The following is a 13,600-nucleotide window of genomic DNA, read 5'->3' as shown; positions in this document are numbered from 1 at the left end:
TCTGTGCACCGGGCCTCTAGTATGCATATAAGATCTTTGATTAATCTCTTCCCACCCTCCCCCTCCCCCTTCCCTCTGAGATTCATCAGTCTGTTCCATGTTTCCATTCCTGTGCATTGAGAATCTTCCCCCTGGTGGTCAGTGCACGTCATAGCTACTGGTTGAATGGTCAAATGGTCGCTTAGGCTTTTATATACAGTATATAGACATACATTTGTCAGTGAAATCTCAGAAGTACTGAAGTCAGGGATAAACATAACACAATATTTAGGATGTTCCCTTTCTTTTAAAACAAACATGGAATTATATATAGTAAAATGCAAAATTACATAAATTCATAAGATAACAGGAGGCTTGTGAGAAATTTCATACTCTATATGTGGGATCACTTTGCTGTAAGGGTTTTCTACTAAAAAAAGGTATCATATCACATGTTTTTTCTGCACCTATTGATAAGATTATATGATTTTTATCCTTTCTTTTGTTAATGTGGTGAATTACATTGATTGATTTGCATATGTTGAACCATCCTGGAATAAACCCCCTTGATTATGATGGATTATTTTTGGGATACACTGTTGTATTGAATTTGCTAGTATTTTGTTTAGGATTTTTGCATCTGTATTTATCAGAGATATTGATCTATAGTTTTCTTTTTTATGTGATATCTTTGCCAGATTTTGGTATCAGAGTTATATTGGCCTCATAACATGTGTTAGAAAGCATTGTCTATTCTTCAATTTTTTGGAAGAGTTTGAGAAGAGCAGGTTTTAAATCTTCTTTGAACATTTGATAGAATTCACTGGTTAAGCCATCTGGTCCTGGACTTTTATTTTTGGGAGGTTTTTGATGGTTGTTTCAATTTCCTCACTACTGATAGGTCTATTTAGATTTTTCAATTCTTCGTGATTTACTCGAAGAAGGTTTTATCTTTTTAGGAACTTATCCATTACTACTAGGTTATTGAATTTGGTGGCATATAGTCTTTCATATTACCCTAGTATGATCATTTGTATATCTGTGATGTCTGTGGTGACTTCTCTCTCATTCCTGATTTTGTATATATGGGTCTTTTCCCTTTTTTCCTTAATAATTTAGCCAGGGGTTTGTCAATTTTATTTATCTTTTCAAAGAACTACAAGCCTCCTGTCATAAGAATTCATGTAATTTTGCATTTTACTACATATAATTCTTTTAGTTCTCTATTTCATTAAATTCTGCTCTAATTTTTATTATTTATTTTCTGCTGCTGCTGCTGAAACCTCATTCACTGCTGGTGGGAATGTAGACTGGTAAACCCAGTATATGGAAAGTAGACTGGTGATTAGTCAAATAATTAAGAATAGAGCTACCATATGACCCAACAATCCCTCTCCTGGGAGTATATCCAAAAACCTCAAAATCATGTACTTAAGGTAATATTCAGTTTCTGGTTGTAATTTAGAAATGTACTAGGTGTACCGGTTAATAATGCGGATTTTGTAATCAAAGAAAACATGGTAATTTCAAGAGAAACATCAAAAGTGCTTTATGATGTAAATATTTCTTTCTTTTCCGCATCCAGCGTGGTTAGAGAGCGGGTCCAGTTCCTGAGTAGAGGAGCTGGGGATTGAGAAATAAAAGAAAGAAAGAGACACAGAGATAGAAGGAAAAAGATGGGAACCGGGTGGGACCGCTGCCCTCTTCTGCTGGAGAGACAGTGACCCAGAGCCCATACAGCATGTTTATTTTATACCCCCAAATACCAGGAAGTTTCACCAAAAGTCAAGACAAAGAAGATTATTTGCATTCTTGAGTAGGCCCAAGCATTCCTGGTGCTTGACTGGATTTACATATCAAAACCCACTACCCTATACCTGGGCTGAAATGAAGGTCAAGCTGATAGCACTCTTGCCTTGTTGGCAAAGTTTGTTCCCAGGGCATGGCTTTGCCAACACCACTGGGTTCAGCTGACAATAATTAAAGAATGCCCATGTGCCTTCCCAGGTGCTCTCTACAGCTTTATTCAAAGTAATGTCCATCACTAGCTACATATTTCTCCATCTTTCAGGTAATTTGTGGATACAGTCCCCATAGAACTTTTCTTGTTTTGAGGCAAACCATTCAGAGACCCAAGCTTCCACTTCCTTGTACATTTTGAAGTGCTGCTCAGAAAGTGCATGTGCCATCGATTGGAACAAGTGGTAATCTGAAGGCGCAAGGTCTGGTGAATACAGCGGGTGGGTTAATATTTCCCAGGCAAGATCTTTTAACGTGTCTTCAACTGGTTTTGAAGTGTGTGATGGTGCATCATCATGAAGCAAAATTACTTTGCCACGTTTTCTGGAACATTCTGGTTGTTTCATGATCAAAGCATGGTTCAAATTGATTATTTGTTGTCGGTAGCGATCAGTATTAACAGTTTCACCTGGTTGTAGAAGCTCATAATACATCACACCTTCCTGATCCCACCAAATGCAGAGAATTGTCTTCTTTCCGAAGCGATTTGGCCTTGCAGTCAATGTTGATGGTTGATCTGGATCAACCCATGATTTTGTGCATTTGGAATTTTCAAAATAAATCCACTTTTCATCTCCAGTCACAATTTGATGCAAAAAAGACTTTTTTTCATGCCATTGAAGCAACATTTTACTGATGACTTTTGGTTTTCCATTTGTCTTTGGTTCAGTTGATGTGGCACCCATTTTCCTTCCTTTAAAATCTTTCTCATTACTTGTAAATGATTGGAAATTATTTGCTGAGCAATGTTTAATTTTTCTGCAAGTTGTTTTTGAGTTTGACATGCATCTTCATCCAATAATGCTTGTAATTGTTGGTCTTCAAACTTTTTCGGTTGACCTGGATGTTTTGTCTTTCACATTGAAATCATCACTTTTAAAGCATTTAAACCAGCATTCACAAGTATCTTGAGATGGATCATGTTCACCATAAGCTTTCCAAAGTATTCAGCATCACTTTTCTTCAAAATAAAGTAATGAATTATAACTTCCCGCAAATGCTCTTTTATTTTGGCACAAAATTTGACATTTTTAAGTGTAAAAATATCTATGATGTTAACACCTTCAGCAAATTTGACACATGAAGTTTTGAAGCTTGTTGTCAATACAACAAAATAGCATACATATCAAATTGTATATATCAACATATGTGTAATTCCATCTATTGAAAAAAAATTCGCATCATTAACCGGTACAACTAGTAATATGAATGCTCCAAACATCTTTTGATTCTCTACTTAAACAGTAAATGAAAAAGATTTTAAAATACAAAATATTCAAAGATACAAAAAAAGGGACTACTACAAATAAAGCTTACAGTGACCCAGGTGTTATTTACATAAGTAATTATCTCAATTGACTTTCAGTGAAATGCATTACTTTTCAATTAGAATTCTGAATGGGATCACAAATTATTTAATGAACTGATTATCAAGGTCATATTCATTGCATACAGCTTTCTGAGCAGCCCTGGTTTCCTAAAATGACATGTATTCTCTGCAGACATATAAAACAAAAACAACTTTGACCTCTGAGGTCTTTTCATTTTGCCTTGAAATTTCATCTGGTGAACAAAGATTATGTGGAAGAAAATTAACTTTGGACATGCTTGTATGTGTAGCTGATTTCTATACTACTGTTCAAACTCCTACTTTTTATGAAAACCTTTGGAAAAAAAATAAAACCTCAGCACAAGTCACATTTCACTCTAGCCCCTCATTAGCTTCCCAGGGTGTTTTATCAAGAAGTAATAGGAGGGCAGAAATGGTTGTTTTTTTTTTTTAAATAGGGTATAATGTGACTGGGGATAACTATTATAACCCTCAAAAGGGACAGACAGAAGAGTTTATTTTTTTTTTCCCTTAAGGAGATGGAAAAGGTAAAGTATGCTGAACACTAAGATCTGAAATGGTTAAGCAGCAGTAAAAAGAAGCAGTCCCTTTCACCATCACAGCCCGCTGGAGCTAATTGTATTAGTTATGGTAATAGTGCCCTCCAGAGGAACTTTGCAGGAATTTGAAAGGCACAGGGAAAATTAAAGGCTGTGAAAATGACGAATTTAAATACACATTTATAAAGTGAGTTAACATATTAATCTTACCTAGATAGTTAATGTATTTTTAGGTTAACTTTAATGCTGAAAGGCAACACTATATCCATCACTACAAATATCAATAAACATACACTTTGTAATATTTTGGGCAACCTGGTAATTTTTACTTATATATTATATTCTTAGTTTAATCCAAAATATGTCATATGTTATTTTAAAGTAAATGTAGTCCAAATAAATAGTAAAGGACTAAAATTAAGGAATTCAAATTTAGGATCCCATTGTTGTTTCTGTCATGATATTTCCTTTGGCAAATCTTTAGAGTTTAGTAAAAATACAGCTATATTCTTCTAAATTACCACTACTGAAATAAGGCAAAATTCTAAACAATCATCATCAATTATTGGAAGTAAATTAAAAAGGGGAGCCCACGCACCAGATTATAGATAACAGGCCCCAATAAAACCACAAAATGTTAAATGTTAAAAGTAGGTAATAAATGTATTAGATGACAAATAAAAATAAAAAGACCTTGTTTGTTATTTAAATACTAGAAGCCCAATGCACGAAATTTGTGCATTGGTACTGTCCCTAGGCCTGGCTGGCAATCAGGGCTGATCTGTGGGGCAATTGGGGGCCCCTGCTGGCACCTGACTTGGCTGGCCTGCTTTGAGCGTCTGCCCCCTGGTGGTCAGTGCACATCATAATGACTGGTCATCCTGCTGTTTGGTTAATTTGCATATTAGGCTGTTATTATACAGGATTTGTACTTTCTTAAATTTAGAGAATGCATAATGATTGTTTCACATAATGATATCATTGCCATCGAAATTGCTTTTGCTATTTTATCACGCTAGTCTCTGAGGCCAATGCTGGGAAAAGAGAATTATATTTAATGATTTATCTGCTTTTTACCCTGCTCACCAGTGTGAGCCTCCACTACAGTGACTTTCTACATTTGAAATTTTAAAATAAAAACCAAATCATCAAAAAACAAGTTTCTCTCAGTAATTTGCTAAAAATAACTAGAGTTAAAAATTTTTCTCTTGAAAAGTAATAACAGAAATCACAGAAGGAAGTACAACAGTGGAACATAAAAAAAAAAAAGAGGCAACAAATAGAAAACAGTAGTCAATATGGTAGATATTAATCCTAGTGCTGTTGACCTTTAACAATATGGGTTTGAACTGACTGGTCCCCTCATACATGGATTTTGTTTTCAGTAAGTACCTGGACTGTTTTTGATCCGTGGAATTGGGCTGATGTGGAGAGCCAACTGTATACATTGAGTCACACCATTTTATCTAGGGGACTGCACATTTACATATTTTGGTATCTGCAGGTGCTCCTGGAAACAATCCCACATGCATGCCCAGAGACAGTTTAACTTTGGGGGAAGTCAAAAGTTATTCATGGATTTTCAACTGTGCAGGGGTCCGTGCCTTTAACTCATCGTGTTGTTCAAGGGTCAACTTTATGTCAATAATCACATTGAATGGTGGTCTAAATGCACCAATTAAAAGACAGATATTGTCAGAATGGCTCAAAAACTAAGACCCCATCATCTGTTGTCTATCAGAAACCACTTGGAATATAAAGACACAGACAGATTAAATGTCAACATAATGCCACTATATTATATACACACTAGAGGCCCAGTGCACAAAATTCGTACACGGGAGGGGGTCCCCTCAGCCTAGCTTGCACCCTCTCCAATCCGGGACCCCTCGGGGGATGTCCGACTGCCAGTTTAGCCCCAATCCTGGGGATTGGGCCTAAACCGGCAAGTCAGACATCCCTCTCACAATCCAGGACCAGTGGCTCTTAACTACTCATTTTCCTGCCTGCCTGATTGTCCCTAACTGCCCCCTTGCCAGCCTGGTCACCTCTCACTGCCTCCCTGCCGCCCCCACCCCCTCCCCCCGCCGGCCTGGTTGCCCCCCAACTGCCCTTCCTGAGGGCCTGCTCGCCCCTCTCAGCCGGCTGCTCAGTCGTTTGGTTGCCCCTCACTGACCCCCCTGCCGGCCTGGTCGCCCCACACAGCCTGTTCAATTGCCCATTCAGTTGCAATAGTCACTTAGGCTTTTATATATATAGATATACACTGTGTATATGTCTGTAATGTGTGTATGTGTGTGTGCTTGTCCATAGGCTTGCTCAAATAGTATGTCACTTAAGTTACTGTAATTTATTTGTGCATTTTTTTGTGTGTGTTTTCCATGCTTCAAATCTATTTACCAGGCTCTTTAAAAAAATTCTTGTTTTCCTTAATCATTCTTTTTCTTTGCTTATTTTACCAGCTTTCAATTTATTCCCTTTTTACTGCTTTGAGAAGACACATTATTACTAGTTAATTAAACATTGCAATAAAATGTTTTCACATGTATAATGACTTGACAAAGTATACAGTGAATCAGTTACTCCACCCCAATATCAAACTTTAACTCTAATCACCCCTTCATTTTTATTTAATTTTATCTACTATATTATTTCAACTTGTCTTTAGACCTCTCGATATTATTTTTACAACCTATGTTTTTGCATATAGATGTGTAATATTACTAGTTTATTATCCAATCATTTTTGCATACCACTCTTTCTTGTGTTTGGTGACATTTGGGTAGTACATGCCCTCAACACTTTCTTGCAAATTATTTAAAACTAATTTAATATAAAATTTTGTTTTCTCTTATTTTACTTTAGCAAGTTAAAGGTATTTTTTCATTATGAAACTTGAGGACATTAGACTAAGTGACGTAAGTCAGATAAAGACAAATACTGTTGATGCCACTCGTATGTGGAATTTAAAGAAGCAAAACTCGTAGAAACAGAGTAAGTAGTGTTTATCAGGGATTGGAGATGAGAAAAAGCAAGAGATGTTGATCATAGGGTACAAAATTCTAGGGATATAATGTAAAGATAGTGATTATAGTTAAAAATACTGTATTATAATACTTGACAGTTGCTAAGAGAGTAGATCTAAATGTTCTCACTAGAAAAAAAGAAATAGTAGTTAAGTGACATGATACAGGTGTTAGCTAATGCTAGGTGATAATCATTTTAAAAATATATTTTTATTGGTTTCAGAGATGAAGGGAAAGGGAGATAGATACATCAATGATGAGAGAGAGCATCATCGATCAGCTACCTCCTGCACACCCCCTACTGGGAATCGAGCTAGCAACCCAGGTATGTGCCCTGACTGGGAATCAAACCATGACCTCCTGGTTCATAGGTTGATCGATGCTCAACCACTGAACCACATGGGTCAGGTGGTGATAATCATTTTTAAATATATAAATATATTAAATTAACATGTTTTACACCTTAAATTAGCACAATGTTATTTCAATAAAACTAGAAAAAAATAAATTAAGATAAAAGATAATAGATATTTTAAATGTTTCTCAATTTTAATTTCAATTATGATAAATATCAATATATATATATACTATATGAACAAAAGTTATTTGGTGGTTTTTATTGTTAAGGGGATAAAAGATTCTTAAGAGCAAAATTAAACTTACCTGCATTCCTTATAGAGAGGATATTATAAAGCTACAACATAAACCTTTCATTCCAAATCCACTAATGAAAATTTTAAATTTTATATGGGTATCAGGAAAAATAAGTGAGGATCTCAAAGAATGATAGTTTCTATTAGAGCTTCATTAAAGTATTTGTATAGCCTTGATCACCTGTCCAAGCTTGTGAGTTAGTGAAAGGGGGGGATTAAACAGCTAGATTATTACTGGTAACTCTTTAGTTGTATATATGAAATGTGTTCATAGTAAGTGTTAACGGAAGAGATTGAAGAAAATGATTACTGAAGTTGCTCAAACAAAGCATGGGAGCATATAATTTTATTTGTGCAGCAACCGATAAGATAAAATCAAGTGTGAACAAAACTCCTTTCATAGTGCTGTGGTCAATCATTAAACATGAAATGAGTTTCTGAACTCAGCCTGTTTGCATTCAAATTATGGGAGAAACCAAATTTTAAATAAGGAAGAAATTATAAGGTAAGTAATACTGATGTGGGAGTATAATATATTTTTTGCATTTATATGATCACATAAAAGCCTAAATAATTATAAAAAGTATTGATTTATAAATAAAGTAGGATTTCTAGCAATGTTTCCTTCAATGTATCCTTTTTTTAAATTTAAGGGATAGTTTTTCTGGATAAGAATTGTGGAGAAAGCAGGATATAGCAAGAATATAATTGTTGCTAATCTTTTAATTGTTGAGGATCTTGGTTTGAAACTCTTAAAAATGAAACTGAAATGATATTGTCAAGGTCAGTATTTGGCTTCAATCTGAAACAATATGAATTCAAAGAAAGAAGAGGGTAAAATAGAAACTTTAGAAACACAGGTAGATAGCTACAGACATTTTAGCCCCAAGTAGAGTATGCAGTTGAAGAGTAATTAGTGAGAATGAGTGCCGAACCCTGGAGAAACTAGTGGTAAGATTAATAAAGTCCTTATTATAGATCCATCACTTCAGATTTTCTCATCTTCCAGTTTATGAAACTAGCTTTCATTTTTAATGCATATACTCATTTCCTATGGTTCTAGCATTTTCAAATATAATTTCAAATTCAGAAGACCTAAATGTGACACCAGGTGCCACAGTGAATCTATCATTTTAATAATATTTAAAGGACATTCATAAGCTCATTGATATTATAATCATTCTTTGTATATTTATGTGCTAGATTTTACTATAGATAAAAAAATTCCAGAAAATGTTGGCTAAATCTTTGTCTTCAAGAGTTTATGTTCAGTAAGAGAGAACAAAATGACAAGTATCATTCAAAGTGCAGTGTGATAATATCTATGAGACATAAAGTCTCTATTTTATGCATTTAGTATAAAATATTGATAGAAAAGAATATTAGCTGTCAACGTGTGATCTTGGTAAATTAAAGATATGGAATCAAGCACAATAACTGTATCTGCCACAGAAAACATCTAGGGAAAAAAAAGACATGTTCCCTTAAATTCCATAACATGTAAAAAAGTAAAAAGTGAACTACAAGCCAATAGATGTAACAAGATAACAGAACCTGGTGACAGAAGTTAATAGCAGAGCCTAAAAGGAAAATGAAATAAACCTAAGATAATTCCAATATAACAGCTGTGGTCAAACAGTTGGAAGCAGACATTTAACAAATTGGAATTCTGGAGGTTCTTGTGGATTGCTAAGAGGGTATAATAAAATAGAAAATTTAGTAGACACAACATTTACATTACTTTTGGTGGAATTCTGAGTTTATGTTGTACCTAATTTATGGATCTCTGAATCTTAATCCAGGAGACACATGAATTTGATCATTTTATCTGATCTCTTACTTTTCTAAAAGAGATTTTTAAAATAAAGCGTTACCAAAGTCAGGAGAGTACTAGAATTTCCCATCATTATTTGATGAGGCACAGCTTCAGCACACATACAATACCATCAGTTTGCTAGGAATTGTGGAGAATAATTCAGGAGAAGACACCTACAATACCCTTTTAACAATAAACATTTATTTAAAAAACACTGCTGCCCCGGCCTGGTGGCTCAGTTGGTTGCAGTACCATTGTGTACACCAGGAGGTATTAGTTCAATTCCCAGTCAGGGTACTTACCTAGGTTACAGGTTCTATCCCTGGCCAGGGTGCTTACAGGAAGCAACCGATTGATGTTTCTCTCTCATGCTCTCTCTCTTTAAAATCAACTAATATATCCTAGGGTGCGGATAAACACACATACACACAACACTGCAGAAATGTTGGATGATGATATGGAGTTAAATACAAATTAGGAACCATAGATAATACATACAATTGATAGTATCTAAGAAGAAAGCACAATATTTTTGTCTTAAGTGAACGGGTAGATTATGATTAAAGTCACAGATGAGGGTGAGATTCCCAGGTTATTGTTTTTCCCATGTGTCCTCAGGCAAGTGGTATATTCCTTCTGGCTCTCAATTTTTCAACTATAAAGAAAATGTATTTTCCCTTGCCCAGCCTTTTTCACTGATTTTTTTTTTTTTAGAATTAAATGATAAAACATATGAACTAAACAGAACTATTAAAGATTAAAAATGGGCATCTGTATTTTAAGATACTTGATTAGGAGCATACTGTGAGGAAAAAAAAATTAGGAAAACACTTATGGAAGGAAAAAAAGACATATTCTGTAACATATAGTTTGTTTTTGAGGGTATTTCTTATTTACAGTGCTTTAGTTTTATATTTTATTACCTCTTCAAAAAAGTTTCCATTTTTATTCAAAGTTAACATCTGAGGTTTATACTTTTGATGTTGGAGTAATATAATTAAACAATGAAAAGAAACTTATTCATGTTGAAAGACTTACTTACATTTCAATATCCTATCTAATAAAGAGGAAATATGCTATTTGACCCTCACACCATCGCAAAGATGGTGGCGCCCATAGCCAATAAGGAGGGAAAATGCTAATTGACTGCCACTCCCTCAAAGATGGCTGCACCCACAGCCACAAGATGGCAGCACCCAGTCCCCTCAGCTTTGCAGTGCACCTGCCTCTGGAGTCCCCCAGTCCCCTCAGCCCCCCAGCTGCCCAGGGCCAGCCCGAGGCACAGGCAAACCTCGGATGGTGGCTTCCCAGCCACCCAGGGCTGGCCCGAGGCACAGGCAAGCCTTGGATGGCACCTGCCCAGCCATCCAGGGCTGCCCAAGGCTCAGTTAACCAGGGCTGGCTGAGGCTTGTGCAACCGGCAGTGCAGCAGCAGAGGTATGATGGGGCATTGCCTTCCCCTGATCGTCAGGTCGCCTCCCACCCCTGAGGGCTCCCAGACTGTGAGAGGGGGCAGGCCGGGCTGAAGGACCGCCCCCCACTCCAGTGCATGAATTTTCATGCACCGGGCCTCTAGTTACATAAAATTGTTAGGCTTCCTCTTAATACTTTTGCAACTTTCTGTCACATCTATATATAAAAGCCTAAGCGACTGTCCGACTATCCAACCGGTAGCTATGACATGCAATGACCACCAAGGGGCAGATGTCCCGACTGGTAGCTGTGACACACACTGACCACCAGGGTGCAGGTGCTCAACGCAGAAGCTGCTGAGCTATGGTGACTTGGCAACTGCCGTTCTTGGGTGACACACACAGAACTAGAGAGGAGGGAGCCCAATTCCGAGGTGCGTCACCCAAGAACCACCCTCTCACAATCTGGGACCCCTAAGGGGATGTCAGGGAGCCAATTTCAGCCTGATCCCCACAGGCCAGGCCAAGGGAACCCAGGCTGAGGGCCTCTAGTTAACATATAAAGTGGAGTGTAATATAGTAAGTTACCATTGGCAATATGACTGTCATCAGACTGGAAATTTCTACTGGTCAAAACTAGCACATTCTCTCCCCAAAGTCTGGCTTATATAGAAATTCAAATTACAATAAATTGTTTGCTTGGATGACTCTGCAGCAGGAAAAGAGGAATATTCTAATTTGAGTATTTAATGGCAATAGACTAAGATGATGAGAATCACTCACTATTATGTTGGAGATCATCTATCTCAAAATTTCCTAAATCATATTGCAATGGGCTGATAAAAGTGATATGCTCTGTAAAACATAATGTGTAATCAATAAATTCTAGAAATGCGTTTCCTCACTGCAGGACTTCTCACAGCTTTTAATGTGCCAGTGTTTTTCTTGATGTCTCAGTGGGAAATCTCATAAGCTCTGTTTCCATAACGGATTTGGGGATGGGGAGGGTGTATCTATCTGCTATCTTCCTGTACTAGAGATCCAGAAAGACCAGATTTAGACATTTTAATACTCAAAAGGCTCCAGGTTCTTTTCCCAAGATGTGTGGACATCCCTTTTGAGATGTGTGGACCTGTGTGGCATGCCCAACAAGTACAATCAATCAGTGAACTTCAAACTAGTGAGAATATAAGCAGAAATGAACTCCCTGGATTGTTAACTGTGGCAGTGGTATGTGAGAGCTACCAAGGACGTGAGAATGGAACAGACCTAGAGGAAAGCAAACTTGGAATAGGAAGAAAAGAAAACCAAGTTCTGATGAATAGCACTGGAATCGTAGGTCAAGCAGTGTCTGAAGTCAACTATACCTCCTAATTTTTCCCCAGTCAACACAAGGGAAACTTTATTGAGGCTCATGGCCACAGGGTTCAGAGTACAGGTAGAAGGCTTTCCTGTGGACTCAAGGAGGTAGTGAAGCGGTCTTATTTGACCTCCTTCTTAGGGCACAGGTTGTTGGTTTGGTCACACTTCTTCTTTTGGCAGTTGACAGTACGTGGATGCAGGTGGGAGTGACACTTGTGACAGATCATCTTATCACAGTTGTACTTCTGGGCAAGCTGGTGGAGGGAGGGTTTGATGATACCACCCCTCAGATGAAGCACCAAGTGCCGGGTGGACACTTTCTGAATGTTGTAGTCTGTGAGAGTGCGGCCATCCTCTAGCTGTTTGCCCACAGAGATCAGATGCTGCTGTTCAGGTAGGATGCCCTCCTTGTCTTTGACATTCTCAATGTTGTTACTGGGCTCAACCTCAAGGTTGATGGTCTTGCCAGTCAGAGTCTTTCTCTCTCTTCCCCTCCCCCTCTCCTAAACCAACTTGCAACCAAAATAAGCTTTACTAACAAAGGCAAAATTAGAAGAGGTTCCTCAACTTTAGTCAATGGCTGATATTTTGTACATATTAATAACCCTTAAAATTATCACATTCTTTATGCATGTAAGTCATATCCTATATAATAAAAGGGTAATATGCAAATTGACCTTAATGGTGGAACAACCGAGAATGATTGGTAGCTATGATGCGCACTGACCACCAAGGGGAAGATGCTCAATGTAGGAGCTGTCCCCTGATGGTCAGTGCACTCCCACAGGGGGACCTTCGCTCAGCCACAAGTGCTAAGGATGTCCGACCAACTGCAGGGAGCGGGCTTAAGCTGTCAGTCGGACATCTCCTGAGGGCTCCCAGGCTGCTAGAGGGATGTCTGACTGCCAGCTTAGGCCTGACCCGCCGGGAGTGGGCCTAAGCCCTAAGCCAGCAGGTGGACATCCCCTGAGGGGTTCTGGACTGCGAGAGGGTGCAGGCCAGGCTGAGGGATGCCCCCCCGCTCCCCGCAAGTGCACACATTTTTGTGTACTGGGCCTCTAGTATTATATATAAAGACAATACCTTGGGAAATGTCTTGCTTTTGTCATCTAGCTCATTGACGTGATTTATTTTATCTCTGCTCTGACTCAATATGTATTTGTTTTAAATTTACTAATCAAGGGAATTTTGTTTATTTGCAAGTTTTCCTCATTTTTTCCCTCTGTACTACTGCATTTGAAGCATAATAATGAATCCAATGAAATGGTTCTGGCCAACTATTTTTATGTAAATCTCCCTGACTTGATGGGGTGCTTTTGGTTATTAGGACTGCAGCACATAGTATCTGTAAACTAAGCACACACAACAGTATCTGGCACCTAGTAGACTTGGAGGCTGTTGGATTTCATCCTAGAAAAAGTAATCAATCTGCTATTTTCTATT

General features: G+C 37.6%; 1 protein-coding gene across 1 annotated transcript in view; it reads right to left on the bottom strand.

The window, feature by feature from the left end:
• Positions 1 to 13,600, bottom strand: part of LOC114231281 (polyubiquitin-like) — a 575,445-nt gene that overhangs the window by 546,717 nt on the left and 15,128 nt on the right. The window contains exon 2 of the mRNA XM_054718618.1: positions 12,438 to 12,660. Within this exon, the coding sequence (XP_054574593.1) occupies positions 12,438 to 12,660 (223 nt within the window). The remainder of the gene's footprint in view (positions 1 to 12,437; positions 12,661 to 13,600) is intronic.

The sequence above is a fragment of the Eptesicus fuscus genome, chromosome 7, assembly GCF_027574615.1.
Source record: "Eptesicus fuscus isolate TK198812 chromosome 7, DD_ASM_mEF_20220401, whole genome shotgun sequence".
Taxonomy (NCBI): Eukaryota; Metazoa; Chordata; class Mammalia; order Chiroptera; family Vespertilionidae; genus Eptesicus; species Eptesicus fuscus.
Note: the sequence above shows the minus strand (reverse complement) of the source record. Positions and strands in the feature narration are given on the sequence as shown.